Genomic DNA, 22,386 nt, shown 5'->3' with positions numbered 1-22,386 from the left:
CAATAGGTAGACGCACTTTATTCCTAAAACAGAAGTTGCACCATCAGTAGTGGCACACAATTATATGTACACATATACACACACGCAATTACCTAAATCTGTAATATAAAATATAGAATCTGACAATGTACCTCTTATTCCTCTTCAGAGCTCGAGTTACTGTGCGAGAGACTCTGGCACCAAAGCAGATGGAGAGGTAATTCTCATCCACTCACTGGGTGGGACTCCAATGCCCAGACCAGCCCCTTCATTTGTACAGCATGGCAATAAAAAGGTCTGTACCCTTTGAAAAAATAATACTCTAAAAGCAATTCTACAGCAAATTCACTTGAACAGATTTCTGTATTGCAATTCAGAAAATTACATCACTTTAAACCAATTCCTTTACAGTGAGATGGCAATATACACACTCTCTAGGATTTGTAATATATAAAAAGATATTAAGAATTAAAAATTCCACATTTAAAAACTTACAATAAATAATATATGCAGGCATTTCATTAGGATAAAATTTCATAGATTGCAATCTACAGTCAATAAAAAGAAAAATGTATTCTCCTTTATGAAAAGTCCCTTGATCATCCAAAATGGGTTCTTGGCATTTGATTAATTGATTGGAAACTTCCAGTCGGCCAGTCAGTGTCACATGAGATACGCCAGGAAGGGAAGTGCATCCTACGCGTCTTGTATGGTCCTTCTTCCCCTGGTCAGAGGTCCATTTAGTTGTTGGGGATCGCCCTGACTGAGTGACTCGTATCTCAGCAGTTCCATCCCACCAGAGATCAGAGCATGTTCATGATAAAGTTGTACATTTGGTTGAGCACCACAAAGTGAACAGGCAGACAGGAGCGACGGTCTTGAGTTGCAGGATCACATGTTAGCCAAGAGAGGGCGTTGTATTGCTCCAGTACAAATCTGTCAAATAGAGGGTAAGGTGCATGTCACACTAATGCGATGATTCATAATTGGCTTTCATTCTGATAAACAATCCATAATTTTTCATTGCTTAAGAAATATTTCTCATCAGAGTAGCATACCTGAGTACATCGGAGGTGTGGTTCGAATCCAAGGGATGGGAGTGTTTACTGTGCAGAAGCTCATCTGAAGACGACACGTGTAGGTGCAAGGAGGCCTGATGGAGACAAAGAAGTGTTGACGTTCAGCGCAAGGTTACAAGTCAAAGATAGTGTCAAACAGTGTACCATATGGGTGGTCTTCCACAGAAGCAGTGTTCTCCTACCTTGAGGAACAGAGGACACTGGTTCTGGGCTTGTGGGCAGGCGGACCAGAACCAGTCAGGAAGCGGTCCAGCCTTGGCTGTGGAGATGAAGTAGCCCAGAGCCATCGGCTGCTGCAGGATGTTTAAGGCCTCCTCATGAGACTCCATACGATCTGTACTCTGGCCCTGCAACACAACAAATCATGATTTAATTAACAATCCAGGGTTCACAATACAAATTACTATTTTTTTTAATGCGGTTTCAGACAAATTACAATATGATTATTCCAATTATTTCTCAGGAAAAAAACGAATATATTTTATTTTTCCTAACTTTTCTATATCAAATTAGTGTGGTTCAGGTTATGGTCAATACTCCACCATGCACGGTGTAGCGGACCAAAAATAGCCAATCTACAAGCTCAGTGCATTGCGATGACACACATTGTGAGCTTGTAGAGCTGCAATAGTTTAGGCTTGTCAGGTCATACTGTGGGACAATTATTATTGTCGTTTTTGGCAAACACCAGGGGCAGCCATCTGGTAATTATAGTAATCCGTTTTTAAAACTGAGATTCACAGAAGTCCATTTTTTAGAACTAGTATTCACTGGAAGCACAGCCTCAAAATAAACAGCATGGTTTGGGCTGTGGGGCTTCGTCAGAGTATGTGAGTGGACATGATGCAGCTCCACCAGATCATGAACATCTCTTTAATAGGAACATTTATTCACTGACAAATAATTTAAAACGGCACCGCTGCATCGACAACTTCACAAAATTCAACGCCTAATTTATACTCCCTAGTGAGTATCTTCCAATTCACACATTTGAATCATTACATATTTGTATCAATTAATTGTCTCGTGGTGCATCATTAAATCCCTACAACATACATTCTACTTGTGCCTTGCCAGCACAGGTAAGTTTCACATTAAAAAAGAGAGCCTAATGCATCATTGAAAAAATAAATAAAATGGTTTACCTTGCTGCCATCTCCCCCCTGGTGGTAATGCGAGCCAGGGGAGTGTACAGGGGAGGTGGTGGGGGAGTTAGGCAATATGTTGATGAGGTCAGGATCCACCATGTCGTTGTCAAACAGGTCAAAGATGCCCATCCCGTCAGAGCCATCTACACACACACACACACAGTTATTTCTCTTAAACGCTCTTGACTGATATAAAGTAAGGTTCTACCTGCTGTTAGAACCTCGTCAAATATTGCATGTTTTTACTACAGTAGCGTGTCTAAGAAGACATGTGACTGTTTTGACTGTGTGACGATAAGAAACATACCAGGATTAATGGGGTTGAAATTAATGTCCATGGGCTCAGTAGTGTTGGAGTTGACCTGCACCATGGCAGAAGTGGGGAACACCAGGATGTGAGTACAAGATGTGTCCTGAGGTGTGCTCAGTGCGGACGTCTGCATGTTGAGTGTGGTGCTTCGACCAAACACAGAACCGGTCGACACAGAGTCTAAAAAACAAAAAAGAACTTGTCAGAAACAAACTATTCTAGTAAAACAAACTATACTAGTATAACAAATATCAGTCCATGATTTCAATTCAGTGGCTTTTTTTTTTACCTGGCATGATAACAAAGGATCCCTGAGGCTCCATGGCAACCAGGCATGCACTGAGGATGCTGGGAGTGTCAGCGGTAGAAATGCCACACATCTTACAGGTTTCCTTCAGTCGTTTGCTGATGGTCTGAAGGTTCCTTCTGCTTAGCAGAATACTCCAGTCTGGAACAAAGCCGTGTTATTATTAGCACAATGTACGATGTTACCAGCACAATGTACTTGTAAAGCACATCATTGAATTGAAATGTGTACCTTTCAGCTCGCCGTGACCCATTCTGCCGAGACGTCCAACTACTACTCTCCAGGGCAGTGATGTCACTTGTACCAATCCGAGACACCAGTCCCACAGCTTCTGCAAGCCCAAGCGCCTGGCTGACCCCTTTTTCCTTCTGGCCCTACACCAAAAACAGCTTAGTTTAAATACGATATTGTGTGGAAAAAGTGAGTGATCTTGAACTTGGTGTGAGAGGACAATGCATGTACCTGTTGGGCACATCAATGCTGATGATGCAGGTCTCCAGAAGTTCTCCATGTTGGTCAGTGCAGGAGGCTAGCAGCCAGCGCTGGTCATGGGAAAGACAGTAGCCCACAAACATAACATTGTACTTCTGGGCTGCTTCGCCAAACGTCTCCCCCAGCTCCGTCTGCTTGTCTTTCACTGGTGCCAGGATGAAAGGAGGCGTGTAGAGACGCAAACACTCGGGTCTCTGCAAAAAGGTCAAGGGATAATGTTTTTAACTACAAAGACAGCAAAATGACAGTGGTAGCCATTAACTTTAAAAATATGCAAACTTACTAAACTCCAGCTTACTAGATGACCATGCCAGAATCAATACAATATTGCCTATTGACAGCTTCGCTTGTATTATATTGTACATAAACAGACAATCCAGTCAGTTCACTTCAGTACAATATGATCATAACAACAGTATGCTGTGGGAAATGCTCTGTAATGTAAATGACACGGTCGTTTGCATTCAATAGGCTAACAAGTCAGATCACTGGTACGGTCCCATAAGTGCAGGATCAACTACCTCTGGGTTCTTGAGTGCCAGGTCGAGGGCAAGGCCAGGCCCAAAGCCAGTGAGAGCCTTGAAGTTTGTCGAATTTGGCAGAGGCCGACGACACTGAGTGAACACGGAGAAGGCCAGGGACTTGAGGTGCTGGCTGTAGAGGTGTCGATCCCCACTACGTACAGGCTGCAACAGGTACTGGCACGGGACAATCTAGACCAAGACAATAGAGTTTAAACAGGCTGCAACAGGTACTGGCACGGAACAATCTAGACCAAGACAATAGAGTTGAAACAGGCTGCAACAGGTACTGGCACAGGACAATCTAGTTTCTAGACCAAGACAATAGAGTTTTAAACAGGCTGCAACAGGTACTGGCACGGAACAATCTGACCAAGACAATAGAGTTTAAACTACACGTTTAATGCCATGTTTTCATACCATTAATACAGCACAATGAGTTGTACATACTTTGTCAAAAGCCGTTTTCACACATCCATGAACATTGAATTTAGATCATGTTAATTGTGTTTTTCCTATACAGATTAATTCAAATTAGTTGTGGTGGTTAACACCAGTGATAGGTAGATTTCGGGAAAGTTTTGGCCAATCACACCTAAGTTGTAGATTTCTTTTGTGGGTGAAAACTTCCAACCAGGGGAGTTATGCTTGTTTTTTCAGTTATGTGTGATAGCTACTGGTCATATTCATGTTGTATTTTAAAAAAAAAGGCCACTGAAATAACACAATTGGTCGATCACTAGTGATATGAATGACCTAAATGTTGAGCTCTACCTGCACAGAGACTGCGTTTCTGATGTGAGGGGGAAGGAACTGAAGCATCTCCAGGTAGCAGCGCAAGAGACCCATTGTATAGACGCTGGAGTGAACCTCTCTGTCGGCGTCTTCATAGCTGAAGGGGTCCACGATGTACACCACGATGGCAGGGGGGAAAGAAACGGCATGGGACTCCCCGTCTGTGGGTTTGCCCACCTTGTCTCTGTCCATTGTGCTGTTAGGGATAGTGAATTAGTTAGCAAGCTGTGCAAACAATGGTTTCTATAAAGGCTGGACAAAATCAGTATTATTTAAAAATCTTGCCACAATTATGATTAATGATCAATTATTTAAAAAAAATAGTGAAAATAGCAGCTCTACGAGTCTGTAGATCGGCCATTTTCACTATTTATGTATGCCATCATTGCACAAGTATAATACAGGGTTAAGTGGTTAATCAAACTAATTTAGTCGATTATATACATTTTAATATATCATTTTGGCATGTCGGTTAATTGTGCGGCCCTAGTTTCTATGGGAATTGCACGGTCCAAGCTAACATGCAGCGGTGACCTACGTCTCTATTGGCTCAGTGGGAGCCGGAGGCTGGTTGGCAGAGCAGCCGTGTTCACCCAAAACTCCTGGTCCCTGGGGCTGGGGGGGGTTGGACTGGGGTCCGTTCTGAGAAGTACTGACTGGCAAAGCCCCCGTCCCAAAGCCGGGGTAGGAGCTTGGCTTGGCTGACGCCATTCCCCCAATGGCTTGGGGTCCTGAGGTGGATGAAGGAGGGGTGCTGTTGACCAGAGAGGGGGCAGGCTGGGCAGAGCTGGTAGTGTTTGTGCTACTGGAGGAGCTGGAGGTCTGAGAGGAGGTGGAGACCACGACCGGGCTGCGCTGGGACAACAGAGAGCTGTCCAAGGACTGGTCTGACAGGTATGGAGCTGAGGGGACAAAAACATAACAATCATCAATATCATTATATTATATTGTATGAAAATGCTAAAAACCCAAACACAGTTGGAATCCATGTCAGACTTTCATGTCAGGATTGGGTAAAAAAAAGAAAGACATTTTGCCCTTTAAGGGATGTGAATAAGGTTGCATTACCCAAATCATGGCGGCAGACTTGAGCGAAGAGCTTGAGCTTGTTAAAGGCTTCATTGTTCCCTTCTCTGGCAGACATCTTAAGGAACCAGTCGCTAAGGGGCTGCTCTGCCATGTTCTTGACCTCGGTGGTGCCAACCTTCAAAATGCCCTCTGGGTACGTGTTACAGATGGCCCTGTGTTGGCCAAGCTGGCATCCCTGCAAAGGAAAAAAAGTATAAGTATGTTAAATAAGTTTCATCATTGCCTTTCATTAAAAAAATATAAGTTGCTTTGTGGATGTGCAAGCATTTCAGAAGATGTCGTTGCTGACCTCAAACACAGCACTAAGATCCTTAAAGAAAGTCTTGGCTCCATTGATGAGAGCCTCACTCTCAGGGCAAATGACTACATATCCCACATCTCTTTGGGAGCCAAATGGATCCAAGAGGAGTTTCTCCCAGTAGGGCAAGCCAAAGGGAGACAGCACCACAAAGTCATACTCATAACCGACCAGGAACGTAGGGATGGGCAGTGGCTCTGGAGACTCATCTGTACCTGGAATGAGAATGTGGTGGTCAAGGTTTTGATCTGAACCCATACAGTCAAGTTGTACAGTGTATGGGATGCACACGCAGATTAGACACCAACGGATGTGCTGCTCCCATGCTTGCGGCTAGGTTAGGGTTTGAGGTAGGTTGTCGGTCTAATGACAGTCGGACCAATAACATGCCTAAACTAAAACCTGTATGTAGTGTATGCATCAGCAGACTAATTCCAAATGTATACTTCATTGCACAACAGTATGCTGTTGTGCGACAACATACAAATGAATCATCAGTGACTCCTGATAAATAGATGTATTTACCATAGGAGCCCCTGCCAGCCATCTTGTGGAACTGTTGCCAGGTAAGCGGGCCCTGTACACCCCAGGAGCGCACACTCCTTTTCTTCTGAATGGTGTCCTGCAGTACAGGCTGCAGGGCCAACAACACCCGGAGCACATCCTGAGAAAACAGCTTGCTCATGTCTGTCGCTTCAGAAAAGGAAAAGAAAACAGAATAAGTCAGCATCATGAAGACAAACTAAATGTAACAGTCAAGAGACAAAACAGGATGGTGATAGCATAAATAAAAGCAGCATAAATGGATGGAGCAGCATAAATAAAAAATAAACTCACACTTTCGTTTCGGCCACTGATGCAGACAGGTGCTTTTCACTAGTGTTTCATCCACCTTGCCTCCCGACATATTGTCCATAAACTGCCTGCCGTGCTCCAGTGCCATGTAGCAGTCGTTATAACAGTCTCTTTCCTCGACGCGCACGAACGAGCGCGAGGGCGAGCTCACAGGCTTGGGGTAGTCCACGCCGGCCATAGGGGCGAAGGGGTTGGTGCACTGGTCCTGCAGGAGGAGGATGAGCTCATCTGGAGGCTTCTCCTTCAAGCTGCCGGCCTTATGCAGGGAGGCGGCGCGCAGCTCCTCGTAGGATCGCTCCGTGTCGCGACTGGCGTCGGAGCCCCGCCCCACCACGTCCAGCTCGTCCTCCAGGAAGAGCCCGGCCGCCTGGCCAAAGCGCCGGTTGGAAACGGCGCTGAAGCCGCAGGTGCACGGGTACTGGGCCTCGCCATTGTCGTTTAGGTACACGCCGACGTCGGCGCCCCGGATGTTCATGTTGCACACGCACACGCAGCAGCTTTCAAAGTTGCAATCCTTGAAGAGGTTCATGACCGACTCGGAGAGGATGAGGGTGACGTAGAGGCTGTGGGCCTCGGGGATCGAGGGCACCGTGGCGGGCTCCACCGAGCTGAGCGGGCGGCATGTGGAGGGCGTGGAGGCCGGCGAGTACAGGTCCGAGTTGTCGTACTTAAGCGAGCCCTGGACACTGGAGGGGCCGCGGGGCGTCCGTGGAGTGCGAGGTGTTCGGGGGGTGGGGACGGAGAAGCGCGGCGTGGCTGGGGATGGGGATGGTAGGATGCCGGTGGTGGCGCTGTTGCTAGGGGGGGCGCTGTTGGACATGAAAGGCGTGTGCGTTTGAGGGGTGTAGCTCTCGTAGTTCGGCTCCACACTGGGTATGTTACTGATGCAGAGAGAAGAAAAAGCAATCAGACCCACTTCAGGTCACAATGACAACAAACAACAACCAGTTTCAAACTCAAAACTCAAATTGTATCGGTCCACTTTCTTATTTCACTGCCTTACCTATCTTTGGTGAGCATACTCATGGTTGGCACTGGGGTTATGAGATGGTTGGTCCAGCTGGGTGTGTACACACACTCCTCTGGCAGCTTGATGGGCATGAAACACTGACTGGGCAGTGACTTCAGGGGGGCATACATGGAACAGCCAATAAAAGGCTGACAAGCGTCCGATTTGTAGACAAAGGAGAAGTCCTGAAAGATGGCGAGATGGTGGTCATTAGTCACTAGCGCAAGACAGTTTGAAAGAATGTTTTCATTTGTTCTTTACACAAGATAGCTTTAGTTGTTGCCGTACCTTGATCTCAGAGGGTTTAGGGCTACAGAAACCTTCTTCCACCTCCATTTTGTAGAGGCTGAGCAGACCACCATCCAAAAGGTTGAGACCTGACCCACCTTCCAGGGTACCATACTCTTTGCCAGTGTTCATGGGAGAATAGCCCATGATGTGCTGTTCTAAGGAAGGCGGAGTGGGAAACATTTGGTGCAGGTCTGCAGAGCCTATAGCAAGAAGACAGAGATGACATAATTAGCACATTTGTACACGTGTACAAGTGTTTCTAATGATCCACTGTTATGTAGGAAATGTCCTTACTTATGCAAGACAAGGGGTCCAGGGTCGCATGTTTATGGTCCTTATTACCAAACTTGTCTTCTGTGCCAGTACCCGCTCTCCTGGATCCAGGCTGAGGGGACAAAAGTGTATAATTCGTAAAAAGTGAGTCTTTGGCATATGTGGACTACTTCATCACTACACTTATTCTATAGGTTTCAACAGTCATTGAAAATATGCACCTAAACTCTGGGGGAGATGTATTGCAAATGTGCCCAGAATTATAGTGAATGCGAGCGAGTCTTCCCAGGACAGAGGTTACTAAACTGTAGCCAGCAGTAGAACTCTGGTGGAGACCCAACAAGGGCTGCAACTATCTTAACTACCGTATTTTATTGTATTCTATTCACCTTTTTCCTATGACATGCCCAAAATAGGTATTGATTATGAATTGATTATTTGATTACATCATCTATACTTTTTGTAAGCAATTAGATTGATTAACTGTTGCTTATAGCCCTAGACATAAGCAAAGATGAAGTACAAACCGCTAGCTCATCCTCATCAGAGTTGAAGATTTTGTCCAGGTCACTGAAGGACACAGCCAAGTCATTCTCATGGATTAGACTGGTGGACACAGGAGGTTTATTAGCTGTTCCTTGGCCATCTGTAACACAATCAAATGATACGTTTTCAATAGAAGGTCTTCAAACAAAACCCTATTCACTATGATTTTTAAATTAAAATGACACATACAAAAATAAAATTACTTTTATTAACTAAAAACACTTTAGGAATGTGCAGCGCTGAGACTGGGAGGACGGGGTTTGATCCCCGGCCAGGTCATACCAAAGTACCTCCCTGCTTGGCACTCAGCATCAAGGGTCTCATAGCTCGGCAAGGCTTAATGACTTACTTTTGTAAAACTGAATAATCTTCAAAAATAGAAATTGCGACTGACAACTTGTTTACTTTGCACAGCATTACCAATATAAAATACGGCCTAAGTATATCAAAATAATCAGTTTAGTTGATTATAAAATATCTATTCAATTAAAATGTTTTGTGTCGATTTGTTTATGTATAAAACATTTAAAGATAAGAAAAACGCTTTGATTAATTCAAAAGTAATTGATACAATAATCGGAAAATAATTATTTTGGTAAATATTAGGAGCATATTCCTAGAACATTTAATAAACAACTTGAGAGCTATTCTCACCATCTCCTGAAGTCCCACCTCCATCATCCCCCTAGGTGAAGCAAGCAGAAAACAATCCTTTATTCTAGGAACCACATTATGTTGAATCCAGATGTGACACACACAAACACACACGCTTCACTTCATCAAATAGTATAAATAATTAAACATTTGGTTAAAACATTTTAGAATAAAGATGATCTTTCATCTGACATCAGCCTACTGTGGTTGAATTATTGAATGGCAACAACCCTGGGCATTTGGCTGATGGGCATACTGCCTCTGCATTATACATAGGCTTCACTCACACCTTTCGATCTAGCATACAACATTGATGCATGCTAGATGTAAACAAAGGGTGAGTGTCATGGCCGCCCCAATGCATTTCCAATGGGAGTCAGAAGGTTTGACAACATTTTTGTTGTACGGCTTTCGGCAGTGTTTCGACTGCCCCCCTCCCCTTCATACAACAAAAATGTTGTGTCAAACCATGTGACTCCCATTGGAAATGCATTGCAAGCTTGCATCAGTAAACAAGTCTCATGCATCAGCTATACATCAATCTGTTGTGAAGGTGTGAGTCAGGCCATACAGTGTTAATAGAGAAGAAATGACTAATATCTGGATCAGTGTTCATTTTAATAATAATAATGAATTGCATTTTTATAGCACTTTCCAAGTGCTCAAAGCGCTTTACTTTAATGGTTCATTCATTGGGAATTTTGTTGTCTTAAGACTAAAAGACTAAGGGGTTTGATATTTAGTCGACTTGACTTAACAATTTCTGAATACTAAATAGGTCTAAGACTAAATGGTGCGTTATTCAAAAACCTAAGACTACATCAAAATATTCTGAAAAACATTAACACTGATCTGGATCAATTTAGAGTGCTAGGTTTGATGCCCTGCGTGAAATCAGCCTACCTTGTTTTTCCTGGTAGCCTCTCTCTCCCCCCCTGGCCTGTCCTTCTTCTCTGTGAAGCTGAACTCTTCGTCTCCCTCCACAAAGGCGTAGGGGTCCGACGTGTCGCTATGCTCTCCGTCCCCTGTGGCAGATGCCAGATGGCTATTTCTCCGCTGGGCATAGATATTCACCAGTTCCTGAGACACCTTCAGGGGCCAATTGCCACCCGACATTAACCTGGTGAAAGAAAAAAGAAGACGTGATCAGACAGACACCAGTATAACTATGCTACTAAGTACTAGCACGTGATCTTTTAACCCATTAGAAGCGGGGAAACCTCTGTCATTTTAGATTTTGGCATCAAAAATAGCAGTTATACAAGCCTGAATCGCATCACAAAGCATCTGCTATTCTTGATCTTGAAAGTGTGAGAACTACTGATTTAGAAGCCATTTGTAGAATGGCCTCAGGTCTTAATGGGTCAACTTCAAATACTCACTCAGTGACAGACACTACACTCTCTGCTCCGCCGCCTCCTCCTGAGTCATGATCTCGTATTTTGTCCACAGCCAGCTGGGGTGTGAGGAAATCAGAAGGCTTCTTCTTGGGCAGACAAAAGTACTTCCAGGGGTTGTGGGTAGAGTCTTCATTGGGGTTGATGGCTGAACCTACAAAGATTGTGGGTTCCAAGGTCTCCGTATAAGCTGGGGGGAAGGGCAGGGGCATAGGCACAGGGTCCAGGTGGGGCTCCTCGCACGAGGCCTTCTGGGGCAGAAGACAGGGCTCCACCGACGGTGGGTAGAACGTCTGGTGAACAGGCGTGGAAGAACTCTTCAGCTGGGCTGCTGGGTCACCTTCCACGTGGTCACAGGGATGGGGGCTGAGGGGAGGGGGCTGGGGCGAGCCTGCCAGGTCAGCAGGGGGGCCGTGGGTGTGCAGCGTGGGGGCTTTGGGCGGGGCCGAGTCCACGTGATGCAGGCTGGGGTACGAACTGTCGTCCTGCACTCGCAGGCAAAGCCTCTGGGACTGTGGCGGCTCGAGGGCCTGCTCTTCGCTCTGCGAACTGCGATGATGGAAAGGCAGCTGGGGCCTCTTCTGCTGCTTCTCGGCCTTCTCCAGCTTGTCTCCTAGCTTGTGCTTGGGGGCTGGCTGCTGCGGTTGGCCTGACGATGGTGGGTGTCCTGAGGTGCTACTGGTACGCTGTTTCTGACCCTTATGCCTGCGGCACAGGAAAATAACAAATATTTTCAGGCCCTCTGACAATGGTAGGTCTTCAAGAAGCTAATTAGTATAAAAATGGGTGGAACGATGTAAATGATGCAAATCTGAGCTACTTAACAGTACCTTGTGCAAGTGCACTGTGTCCTTTGAGATGGTTCTATGAAGTTCCAAATCCCAGGTTTGTCTGGCTCCTCTTCACACGTCCCGTTGGTCAGTGGCAGTGCACAAAACTTTCTCCTATGAGGAAAATCAGACAAACACAACTCAACACTAGTAAGCATACACAGTGTACACACACCTTATTGCTTTTGCTTTCATGAACTTATTTTCTGACCGTATTTTAACTATATTATACTACAAGTTTCTGTTTGATAGCTTGCAATAAAAAAAATACCTCCCCCATTGCTTAATTTATACTCAACGTTATTTTCTTGTAGATTGGCTATTTGTGGCCAGTATAAATCAGGCTTAATAAGCTGGATGGGAACCCCTCTGGACTTACTTGTTCTTGGCGCGGTTCATGTTGCACTCCTGCCACACAGACTCCACCACCTGGCTGGCCAGCCTGCGAGGGATTTTGCCACCATGGAGACTCCTGCTGTTGGAGCTGTAGCTGTCTGAGGCAGAGGACAATTTTAGCCATCTCTGGGCAGGCTGAGAATCTGGGGGAAGACAGAACAAACCCATAAATAATACATACAGTATTCTCACAGAAAATGCTGCCTGTGAAAATGGGTCGAAGTGCCCTCTATTTAACTGGACCACAGGTTCGTGGATCAAATGCAGGTCAAGATATCGTAGTCTCTTTAAGAGAAGTCAGTTCACTCTGGCACATCTTCGGAATGGCACGTACTGAATAACATTTTATATTTAGGAACATTGGTGAATAGTATACAACGTGGTAGAATTAGTTCCAAAGCATCCGCTTTCACAGAAAACACAGACTACCGGTATGATAGTTTGATTGTTCTTAGAGATATGCAGACAAGACGATTGGCCGGGTTTGTTGGCCTTACATTGTTGCCCCATCTCTACCATTTTATGTTTTCCCATACTAAAGTGAACTGTCTCCTCTACATCATGCTGTCTCTGAACATATATCTTAAAAGTCTTACCGGTGTGAGCCTCCTCTGGTGATGTTGGAGGTGTGAGAGTGACAGACGACATGGCAGGATCTCTGTGAGCATTCTGGCCCTGTGGGGCAGAACACAGGCTGCCCGACGGATTTATAGAGCTCTGGGGAGCCATGGCAGGCAGGTCCGACATGGGAATAAGCACCAGGCAGGCAGGGTACACCATTCTCACACCCGCTGGAGAAGCACAAACAGAGCCTGTTACTTACTTTACCTCAACAACTTATGAATCCATGTTATTGTAAAAGCTTAACTGTGGAAGGAGGTAGGGCCCGCACACCATTCTTTAGTAAAGGAATACTTTATTGAAAAGACGTTTCGATCTCAATGGATCTTCGTCAGGTTAACTGTATCAGTGATGTTGCTAGATTTTCAACTAAATGGGTCGCAGAACCCACAGGTGGTCATTCAAATGGGAAAATCATGTGGAGACTAGTGGTGCAAAAACAGAAATCGATAACTCAATTAATCGCGATGCCATAATGGACGATAATTCATCGATTCACAAATGTCAAAAATCGATTATGTAAATATTTTTTACTGGAGCGAAAGGGCGGAACTAATCTGCGACTCCGCTGTGGTGCCGTACCGGAACGTTTACGGTCACGCATACAGCGCTCGAACGCGCTTTCGCTTACAACAGCCAAAACAAAATGAGTCACCAACGCGGAGGGGAAGAGAAAGAAAGGGAACATTTTGGATTGTATGAGGTTGAGGGGACACGGGAACTTTGGCATCACTGAATTGCAGTACATTATTACCATCTTTCATAAACCAAATCCATATCAGACCACTTCTTACCGACGAGGACTTCAACAGCCGCCAAAGAGTCATCCTCCCAGTCCGTGTCCTCCATCTTGTCTTCTTGAGCCTCCTTGGGACAGGGGCTGATGGGATAGAACTGCCTCCACTCCTCAATGAGCTTTTGGGTGGGATGGTCGGACATCTTGAAGGCCTGGCCTGTGAGGGTCCCATTCAGGCCATAGGGGCTCAAGATGACTGGAAAGGCAAGAGGAGAGAGTGTTTAGGGAGTGTCTCTACAGCCCTATTCGGATGAGATTTGTTTCTCATGGTAATTATGGTGATAGTCAAATAGTTCCTTAGTGATGTAATTCGTAAATTAAACAAAACTTCTGAAATTTATGATGAGCACATCACATACTGTATCCATCACTAGAACAGGCAATTTGGTAGCACTTTATACAAACATCATGTTAATAAAACACATAAGGCACTTATAAGTCCTTATAAATTGCTTATTAATCGAATTATTTGTTACTATGGCTATATGAAAAAAGAAATGTTGTCGTAAACAATCTGCAACTGTCAATGATAATATCCAGATAAAATTGCCAGAGCACTCTCAAATTCTTTGATAAATTGGCATTAGGGGCTCAAATCTGTGATTTAAAAAAAGAAGGTTAAAAAATATAAGAAATCACAGACATGACCATGGGTGCGATTAAAATTACATGTCATAACAAATGCCATGATCTTTGAATCCTGTCAAACAGGGTTTAGGACTAGCTGTAGAAAACCAAATAACCCATCAACTCCTTGTCATCAACTCCTACCTAATGCAAACATGTACATCAGTATATGCATAGCTGGCGTGTTCCTATACCTTGCATGGGACTGGAGCTCTGCTGGGCCATACTGAGGTGCTCCTCACACAGCTGTTGGACAGGTTGGTGCTGGGCTATCTCCACACTTGTGCACACATTGCTGTCACCGTGCACAAAGAAGGTGAAGGCACACGAAAGGTGCTCACTGTAAGGAAAAATAAGCATCACTGTTAAGAAAATCATTGTGGGAAAAACAGTGTGTAATTAAACAATATAAGCCAGACATTTTGCAAGAGCTTTTGAGGCAAGAATTGGTATCATTCATGGCTCTAACCCAGGAGTGATATACTTAAGTTGGTAACTGGGTATGTCACATTCTGGAATTCTGAAGGGCTATCTTGCCAAGCATTTGTATGAAATTAAATATGAATATTATTGATAGTGCATTATTGAAAGTTAAAGTTAGAATGTGTGTGTGTGTGTGTGTGTGTGTGTGTGTGTGTGTGTGTGTGTGTGCGACTGTGCATGTGTGAATTGAAAGAAACCACTGTCAATCAGAAAAGACAAAACCATATAAACAATGATAATATGTCGGTCAAAGGAAAGAGAATGTGACAGGCTCAACTCCTACAATATTTGTTTGTGCACTTCAATCCTGTCTTGATTAAAGTATTGATGGCAGCCAAGACCTTCAGTCGGACTGCGGATAACAGACTTTAGCTTTAGCTTGACCCCACATTAGCCCCACTTCTTCCAAAAACAGGTGAAAACGTGACATAAATGATAATAAAGCGATCCTCATAGCCTTGAAATGTTTTTTTTAGACAGCTTTACACATATTAATTGTCTAACATGTCCTGCATGGTCGGAGGGGGTAAATGCACTAAAATAGTTCTTCTTGACATGGTTGCTGTAAAACCACAGTGCAGCAGACTCAGCGTTTTCCAAAGACTGCTCGTTTACCAGCCAGAGAGAACAGGCGACAGTGAGACTGACTGCTGGATCTTTGTGTTTGAGGTGCTGCACTGCCATCTCAACACCCATTTCTAGATGTCTTCATCTAGAATGAGGCCAAATGGGACTATTCCCAATTTCCCACACACAGAACAGTGACACTAGCCAACAAGCACTGCAGTCACCTTAAGTCTTTGCAACAGCAGTTACAACTGAAAAGCTCCGGTACAGTACAGTGTACAAAGCAGCCAGAGGGAACTGTGCAAATGTTTTTGCATTATGAGAAACTCAAGGCTACATGAATCACTAGAGCCAAACAGCCCCTGTCTTAAATTAGCCCGCCAGGGAACTCCAGGATTCCCCAGCCTCCATACATGTGCAAACGGAAGGCAATAATACTGTGAAGAAATACGATATCAGAGTGGTACTGTACAGTACCTCGTAACGTCAAGCTGGGACATACTGTGCATGCACTGGACAGTAGCACTTATCTTATCACAACACATACACAACATAACTTGGTTTGCTGGGTTGCTTTATCAAAAATGATAGTGCATAGCTTATATTGGATGCTCTGCACCTTTATCTGATGATGGAAGACCTCTATATAGAACAAAACAAGCAATACATCTCTCTTGCACACTTATTCCATGACATAAGTTGAAACAATGTCTATGAAAACCTACGATTTCTAAATAGATTATTGTCAGTGTTTCAGAATTCTAATACTTCTAATAAATGACAACCATAGAGTGCAAGATTCAGACAATCTGCTTCTAAATGCTTTATCAGTTCAAGTAATAGCTGAACTGAGATTACTTTAGCATATAAGATCTATGTGTAAATTGATTCAGTGTATCATTACCTCTATGGGGTCAGCGCAAGAGTCACATTGCATAGTTGTAGTGTTTTTCATGGTGTCACTGACAGTCACTCTGATTTACTGGTAGATGAACCCAGTGCATTCTGTTTGAGTACTGTATGTATAGAAAATGTTAACCACTAAAACTTATCAACCATTCCTGTTAAAAATTTACTCTATTTTCACACTCCAAATATTAACCGATTTAGACCCGAGGCCTAATCTTAACCTTCTACCCCAAAAGGGGTTCCCGTCTTGACAGGTAAAAACTAAGGCTGTCAAAATTATCGCGCTAACGGCATTAATCAATTGCGTTAAAAATATTTAACGCAATTAACGCATGCGCAGTGTTCCCCCTAACGTGCTCACGGCTCAGGAACGTCCAGCACATAACAAATCTGTGTGGCGTACAGTCATGAGTGGACAACACCAGAGATAGATTGTGTATTGTAGTTGGGTTGCCAAGTGGTTTGATTCTGTTGCGTTACTTTGTCTGCCTAGCAAAGCGGCTGGGGGTACCAGCCGCTTTGCATCATCATCATCATTCACTCCTTTGCACGCATGCACAAACGCAAACTACTAGTGTGTAGCTATCGGGGTCAGACGCAGCGCGCTGCAAGAATCACTCACACGTTTTATACCACCGGGTCCGTCGGAACTTGTGGACAGTTTGAAAATGAGGGTCCTACGTACATTAAGGCTTAATGTACCCACATTTTCAAACGAACCCAGCCGGACCAACTCTACTGGCTTAATGATTAAGCCATTGACGTTGGTCCGGCTGGTTTCGTTTTGTCCAACACGATTATGTGAATCAGCATGGCTGCGCCTGCAGTAACACATGGTACTTTTGTGTCACAGAGGGAAAGCGACTGAAAACAACCATGGATATAAAGACAGTTCCCCTGTGCTGCTGTGCACAGCGGAGATAATGCACAACTCCAGGTACGAACAAAAAAATCAGACCTGTCTGAAGTGAGTGGTGCAACAACGCCCCCTGTTGGTACCCTAAACATACAGACAGACATAGGGACCGTACGGACAGACGTTGCTGGTTGAAAACAAAAAACATTTAAAAAAAAATGTATATCCGCTTTCTGTCATTTATCTTTCCATTTCCACAACAATATACAGGAAGCCATGGCATCTTTTGGACAGTTTGAATGGTGATTAATCATGATTCATTAATTTTGAAGGTGTGATTAATCTTAATCATTTGACAGCCTTAGTAAAAACATGTTCAGGATGTTTGACATAAATCAGTTTGCCATTCCGCACCCAAAGAAACTCATAATGTTTAAATGAAACATGCTTTCTATTAACTCATCATATAAATGTATTGATTGCGGTTCTGCCAACTCTGCCAACCAAGCATAGCCATCAAGTATTGTCTGGCGTGTCAGGGGTCAGAGCAGTTGACACTCATTACCCTTCAAAACCTTCAGCAACATAATTACTAGCTTCAAAACTATAAACACCATTTACAAATAATGAAAGCCAGCTACAATGTGACAAACGTCAAACCAGCCACGAACATGATGTGATTGATTTGGGTCTGTGATAAATGTCAACCTTCGTAGCAAATTCTCGATTCCCCTCTCACAACATTTATGCCAGGCTATATGCACACGTGTGGCATCGTGAAGTGTTCTGAGCGTTCTGTAGATCTGCCATTTATTATGTTTTTTGAAAAATGTAGTCTATATTGGCATGCCTAAATTAGAAATGCCAGATTGAAAATGGTTAAGGTGGAACAAAACAAATACTAAAGCACCCTTTTAAAACTTTATTCTGGTACCACCAGAGTGGGCTGAGCGATGTTTCAAGCACACTGCTCTTCTTCAGACTAGGAATTAGCTAATTGGACCTGGGAGCCCAGGTTCAAACTGGCAACGTTGCAGTTACCATCCGGCCGCTCTACCCCTGACCCACCACCACCCTTAGAAATAAAGTGTCATAAAAATATGCTTCTTATGATGCCAGCCCATTATGAAGAAACCACTAACAAACATATGGCAATGCCCATTGCCCAGGCACATAGACGTACCTTTTATTAATGGGCTTCTCCTCCTTCTCGTATGGTTTAACGAACCACTTTCCAATGCGGGCGAAGCCACGGTTCATGAGACAACGTTCCAGCAAGTTGTGGATGGCTTTGAACAGAAGTGTACGGCACTCATAGGACAGCCCACTCTCCCACTCACCATCCTCTTCACCTGAAAGAAGACATCAATTAATTCTGGTACTTAATAAAGCAAATCTTGCTACTGTTGTTTACAAATCACATTATATTACACTCATTTTGTTATTATCAACCAAACGGTTCTTTGGACACCTGGTAACTGAAACACATGAATGTGTGCTTTTGTGTTCAACTATGTGAGGTTATGTTAAACAAACTATTCTTGACTACCGAGATGTACACTTCTTTGTACACATTTTTGTTGACTGTATGTTTGCTCATTACTGTATATTATTCACCGTTTATACTTTACTTAGGCTATCCATACAAACCGTTATACACATATTTAGTTTATACTTTTTACTTGTAGTTTCTCTCTACATTTACCTGTATCCATCATGTGTTCATGCTTATTACTGTACTGCTACATGCATTTCCCCCATGGGGATTAATACAGAGTGTCTATTAGTCTATCGATCTATGGCCAGCACAAGGCATGATCAAACTGTTTACAAAGCTACTGACCAATAGGAGACACCTATGACTCTGAGCTGTGTGATTTTGCTCAAACAGTGACCTAGGATAGTGGGGACACAAGCCTCTAATCGAACCATACAGGAGATTCTCATCATGATCACAAATACTGTGTGAACTGTCCCAAGGCTGCATAATGCAACAAAATGTACCTTTTTATTTTACTCTGTGTGCATATAATTTACTGTATGTGTCCGGACTTAAAAATCACCATCAGCACAAAGCACCTTCCATATAGCATGCACTTACTTGAGAGCTCATTATGGATGAGCTCTGCGAAGCTGGGGTCATCCCCCCACCAGAAGAGCCAGAGCTCTCTACGGCCAGGGGTGTGGTGTCTTCTCCACACACTCAGCACATCTGCCGCCAGACATCGGCTGAAGCTACACAAGATCGGGTCCTCCTCGGTTACCGGGAACAGGATCGGCGACGATGTGGGTCCTTGCCACACGAAACGGCGCCATTTTATTCCAGTCAAATCGGCCTAAGAGAACAGGAAGAAAAAAACGTGAATATGCATGAATAAATAATGTAATTGCTTCAGTACTCAGTCAACAACAGTACTCAAACTGTTGTTGACTGCAACACCGACTGTATTAACATGTGAATGGTAAAAGAAAGATCCCCACCCATTGCACAAGGATGCAGAAAATGTTTTCAATTAAAAATGTAAAAGGAAGATTCGTGATAACTTGAACAGCGATGCCATTTTGTAAAGTTTTGCAATATTGTGCGCATGCGATAGTACAATCACACCAACGAAAATACAGTAATCACCCTGCTATTCATATGTAATAAATCTGTGGTTCTCAAACATTTTCATGTCAAATACATATGCATTAGGCCACAGACCTCCATTGGAAAATGATGTGCCGGGGACACCCATAATAAATGTCATTGAGTTATACAATCCCTCAATCAACCTCTGCATAAATGTTTAGTGAACTTCAACCCATAGTCAGACTCATTTTGCTCGTGACCCCCACAGACCCCTGGGGTTCCCCTGGCCTCACTTTGAGAAACACTATTATAAACTGATGATGAGGGATTCTAGACACACAGTGACTCACTAAAAGCAAATTAGCAGGATTAATATGATAGCAATTACTAGGGTGAAATAATCTCCCACATGCGTGGATGAACACACCGATACTATCTACGAGATGATAATATAAAAAACAAGTCTTTAAAAAAGACTCACGTGTCAATGTTTTAGTAGTTAAATAAAGGTTATACATATGAAAATGGTGATTTTTGAAGACTTTACCAATCGGTTTGGGACTGTCAGCGGAAAGTAATGTTATTGTTAACTCAACTGTCACTTAATGTTTTGTTACAAACTTTGATTTGTTCAAGTCAACAACTCTGTATGTAACGACGCTGCGGTGCATTATGCACACTTTGCACAGCATACTCGGCTATTAAAGCCAATGATCTTAAAGTTGCAGGCCTGTGATGCCTTCACTTCTGTCTGAACTGACGTTACAAAGCTTGTGTTGCCTGATTAGCCAAAATGGCTTTCCGGGCCTCTCAGTTATTATCACCCACAATCAAGATACCAAGGATGCTTCCGTGGCGTCACAACTAATCGTCATCTAGTCTCAAAGTGATCCACCATACTCAGCGAGGCGTCTGGCGTAAAACTTGTTGTCAACAGATTGGCTTCGTTTTGTTACGCGTACAAACGCGTTGACTATTTTCTTTATCACACACACACACACACACAACTGAGCGACACTGTGAAAACAACACACACTTCCGTTCCGACTGTTGGTAGACGTCATGGTCACATCCTTGTTACGTACATGGCCGCTAATGTTAGCATCGAGCGCATACATATACACTACACAGACTGTGGCACACACAGAGAGAGAGAGAGAAGAGTCTTACCAAGCAAAACAGGTTGGAGTGGCAGTCCTCCAAACTGGCCCCGTTTGGTACAAAGCACGAACTCATCCTCCTTTTCACTGCGTTGTTGTCGTAGCGTCGCCGTCCATTGTCTCAATCACCATGAGGAGAAATAACGCATTAATCCGCTATAACTTGGTGGCAAAAAGCTCCAACGCGTGCGATGTACTTGTAATTCCACGTCAAAGAGCAAAGCGTACCCAAACCTGCTAGCTACAAGCTAGCTATCGTTAGTCTACCAGCACTGACAACTTCTACCGTCCCGGCGCTAGCCTAACGGCTAAGCTAACGTTATTCATCAATCCTACTGTTTGGTCCGATCTGCTAAACTTGGCCGCCAGCTTTACGGCTATGTAATGCTAACGCCAAATATAAGCAATGTTAACATGACACGGGCCGGCTAACCTTCAATCCTATATTAGCAATGTTGTGTGCGCAATGAAAACAGAGGCGATCGCTAGCTAACAAAAACTTCACCCCAATAGCCTAATAGTGGCCGGGCGAGCTAACAGTTGCTAATGCTAGCTAGCCGATCTGAAACAATTTCAAAGCAAAGGAACTCTCCCCTCCCCCTGGTCTGCCTTAGCCTGTTAGCACCCAAGCTAACATACCAAAGACCTAACGTTAGCCAGCCATAGAAAACAATTAGCTACACCACACTCATCTTCACTAAAACGCCACAATCCTCCGAAACTCTAAAAACTACTCTTAAAAACCGATATAATAGCGAATTATCCAGATTACTCATCGACTACTCCTCCTATCTCACTGATCCATGGGTCCTGCAGATTTCCATTATTTCAATTCATGGATTGAATTCTTTAATGGCGGCCAGGAGGACAACTCTGCCTCTCAACTCCTATTGGCCAATTTGTGGTAATGGGGGCGTTATCTGGCAAGTAGCTCTGTATGACTTCACAGGTTTATATACCGTTTATATACCGTACAAGATGAAAGCATAATAGATCTGTCATCATTCACTCCTTAATCATATCACTTGTACAGACCTAATTCGTGATCTAAGGAGCAAACTCTGATGCCAGAAAGTCGTGTGTAGTATTAATAGAACATTTGCGTCTGACTTTTGGGGGAAAATTAAGTTTTAAGAAAAAATATAATATCATTGTTTTTGTAGTATACGAATGTGCGCATTGTGCGGACATGTGCTTTTGTCTGAAGATCCATTAGTTTGCACGATGTAGTCTATACTATACTGTGCGTTCCAGAAAGGAGGTCAACTGAGAGGGTATAGATTGACAGGTGACAGGTCATATCATCAGTATTGACATGTAGCCTAATCTGGATTATGTAATCGGATTACGAAAAAATAGGAACCGTAATTAATCCAGTATACTTTCGGAGAATGTGTAATTAGATAGTAATTAGACAGTTACATGGAAGCTTGATTATTATTTGTATGCTCTTTCTCTGATCTCTCTCTATATCTCTCTATCTCTATCTCTCTTGCTAGTCTGACTGAGAGCCGCACCGCACGCAT

At 43.7% G+C, this 22,386-nt stretch overlaps 1 protein-coding gene across 1 annotated transcript; it reads right to left on the bottom strand.

Annotated features, from left to right (window-relative positions):
- On the bottom strand, positions 1 to 21,687 carry LOC308321551 (mediator of RNA polymerase II transcription subunit 13-like). Its single transcript, XM_080772489.1, has 30 exons — positions 20,871 to 21,687; positions 19,230 to 19,464; positions 18,312 to 18,480; positions 14,508 to 14,653; positions 13,685 to 13,882; positions 12,866 to 13,060; positions 12,253 to 12,412; positions 11,874 to 11,987; positions 11,029 to 11,748; positions 10,550 to 10,766; positions 9,647 to 9,677; positions 8,974 to 9,092; positions 8,468 to 8,558; positions 8,171 to 8,373; positions 7,877 to 8,067; positions 6,856 to 7,754; positions 6,544 to 6,711; positions 6,010 to 6,233; positions 5,700 to 5,895; positions 5,170 to 5,533; positions 4,611 to 4,827; positions 3,837 to 4,028; positions 3,286 to 3,509; positions 3,055 to 3,197; positions 2,806 to 2,964; positions 2,514 to 2,696; positions 2,204 to 2,349; positions 1,241 to 1,405; positions 1,038 to 1,132; positions 1 to 915 (listed from the first exon to the last, which is right to left on the bottom strand). Exons 1-30 carry the CDS (start codon positions 20,934 to 20,936, stop codon positions 783 to 785), a joined length of 6,363 nt encoding a protein of 2,120 aa, XP_080628615.1. The 5' UTR covers positions 20,937 to 21,687; the 3' UTR covers positions 1 to 782.
- Between the last annotated feature and the right edge of the window lie 699 nt (positions 21,688 to 22,386).

The sequence above is a fragment of the Protomyctophum bolini genome (genome assembly GCF_963924005.1).
Source record: "Protomyctophum bolini genome assembly, chromosome: 9".
Taxonomy (NCBI): Eukaryota; Metazoa; Chordata; class Actinopteri; order Myctophiformes; family Myctophidae; genus Protomyctophum; species Protomyctophum bolini.
This window is presented reverse-complemented; position numbering and strand designations above follow the sequence as displayed.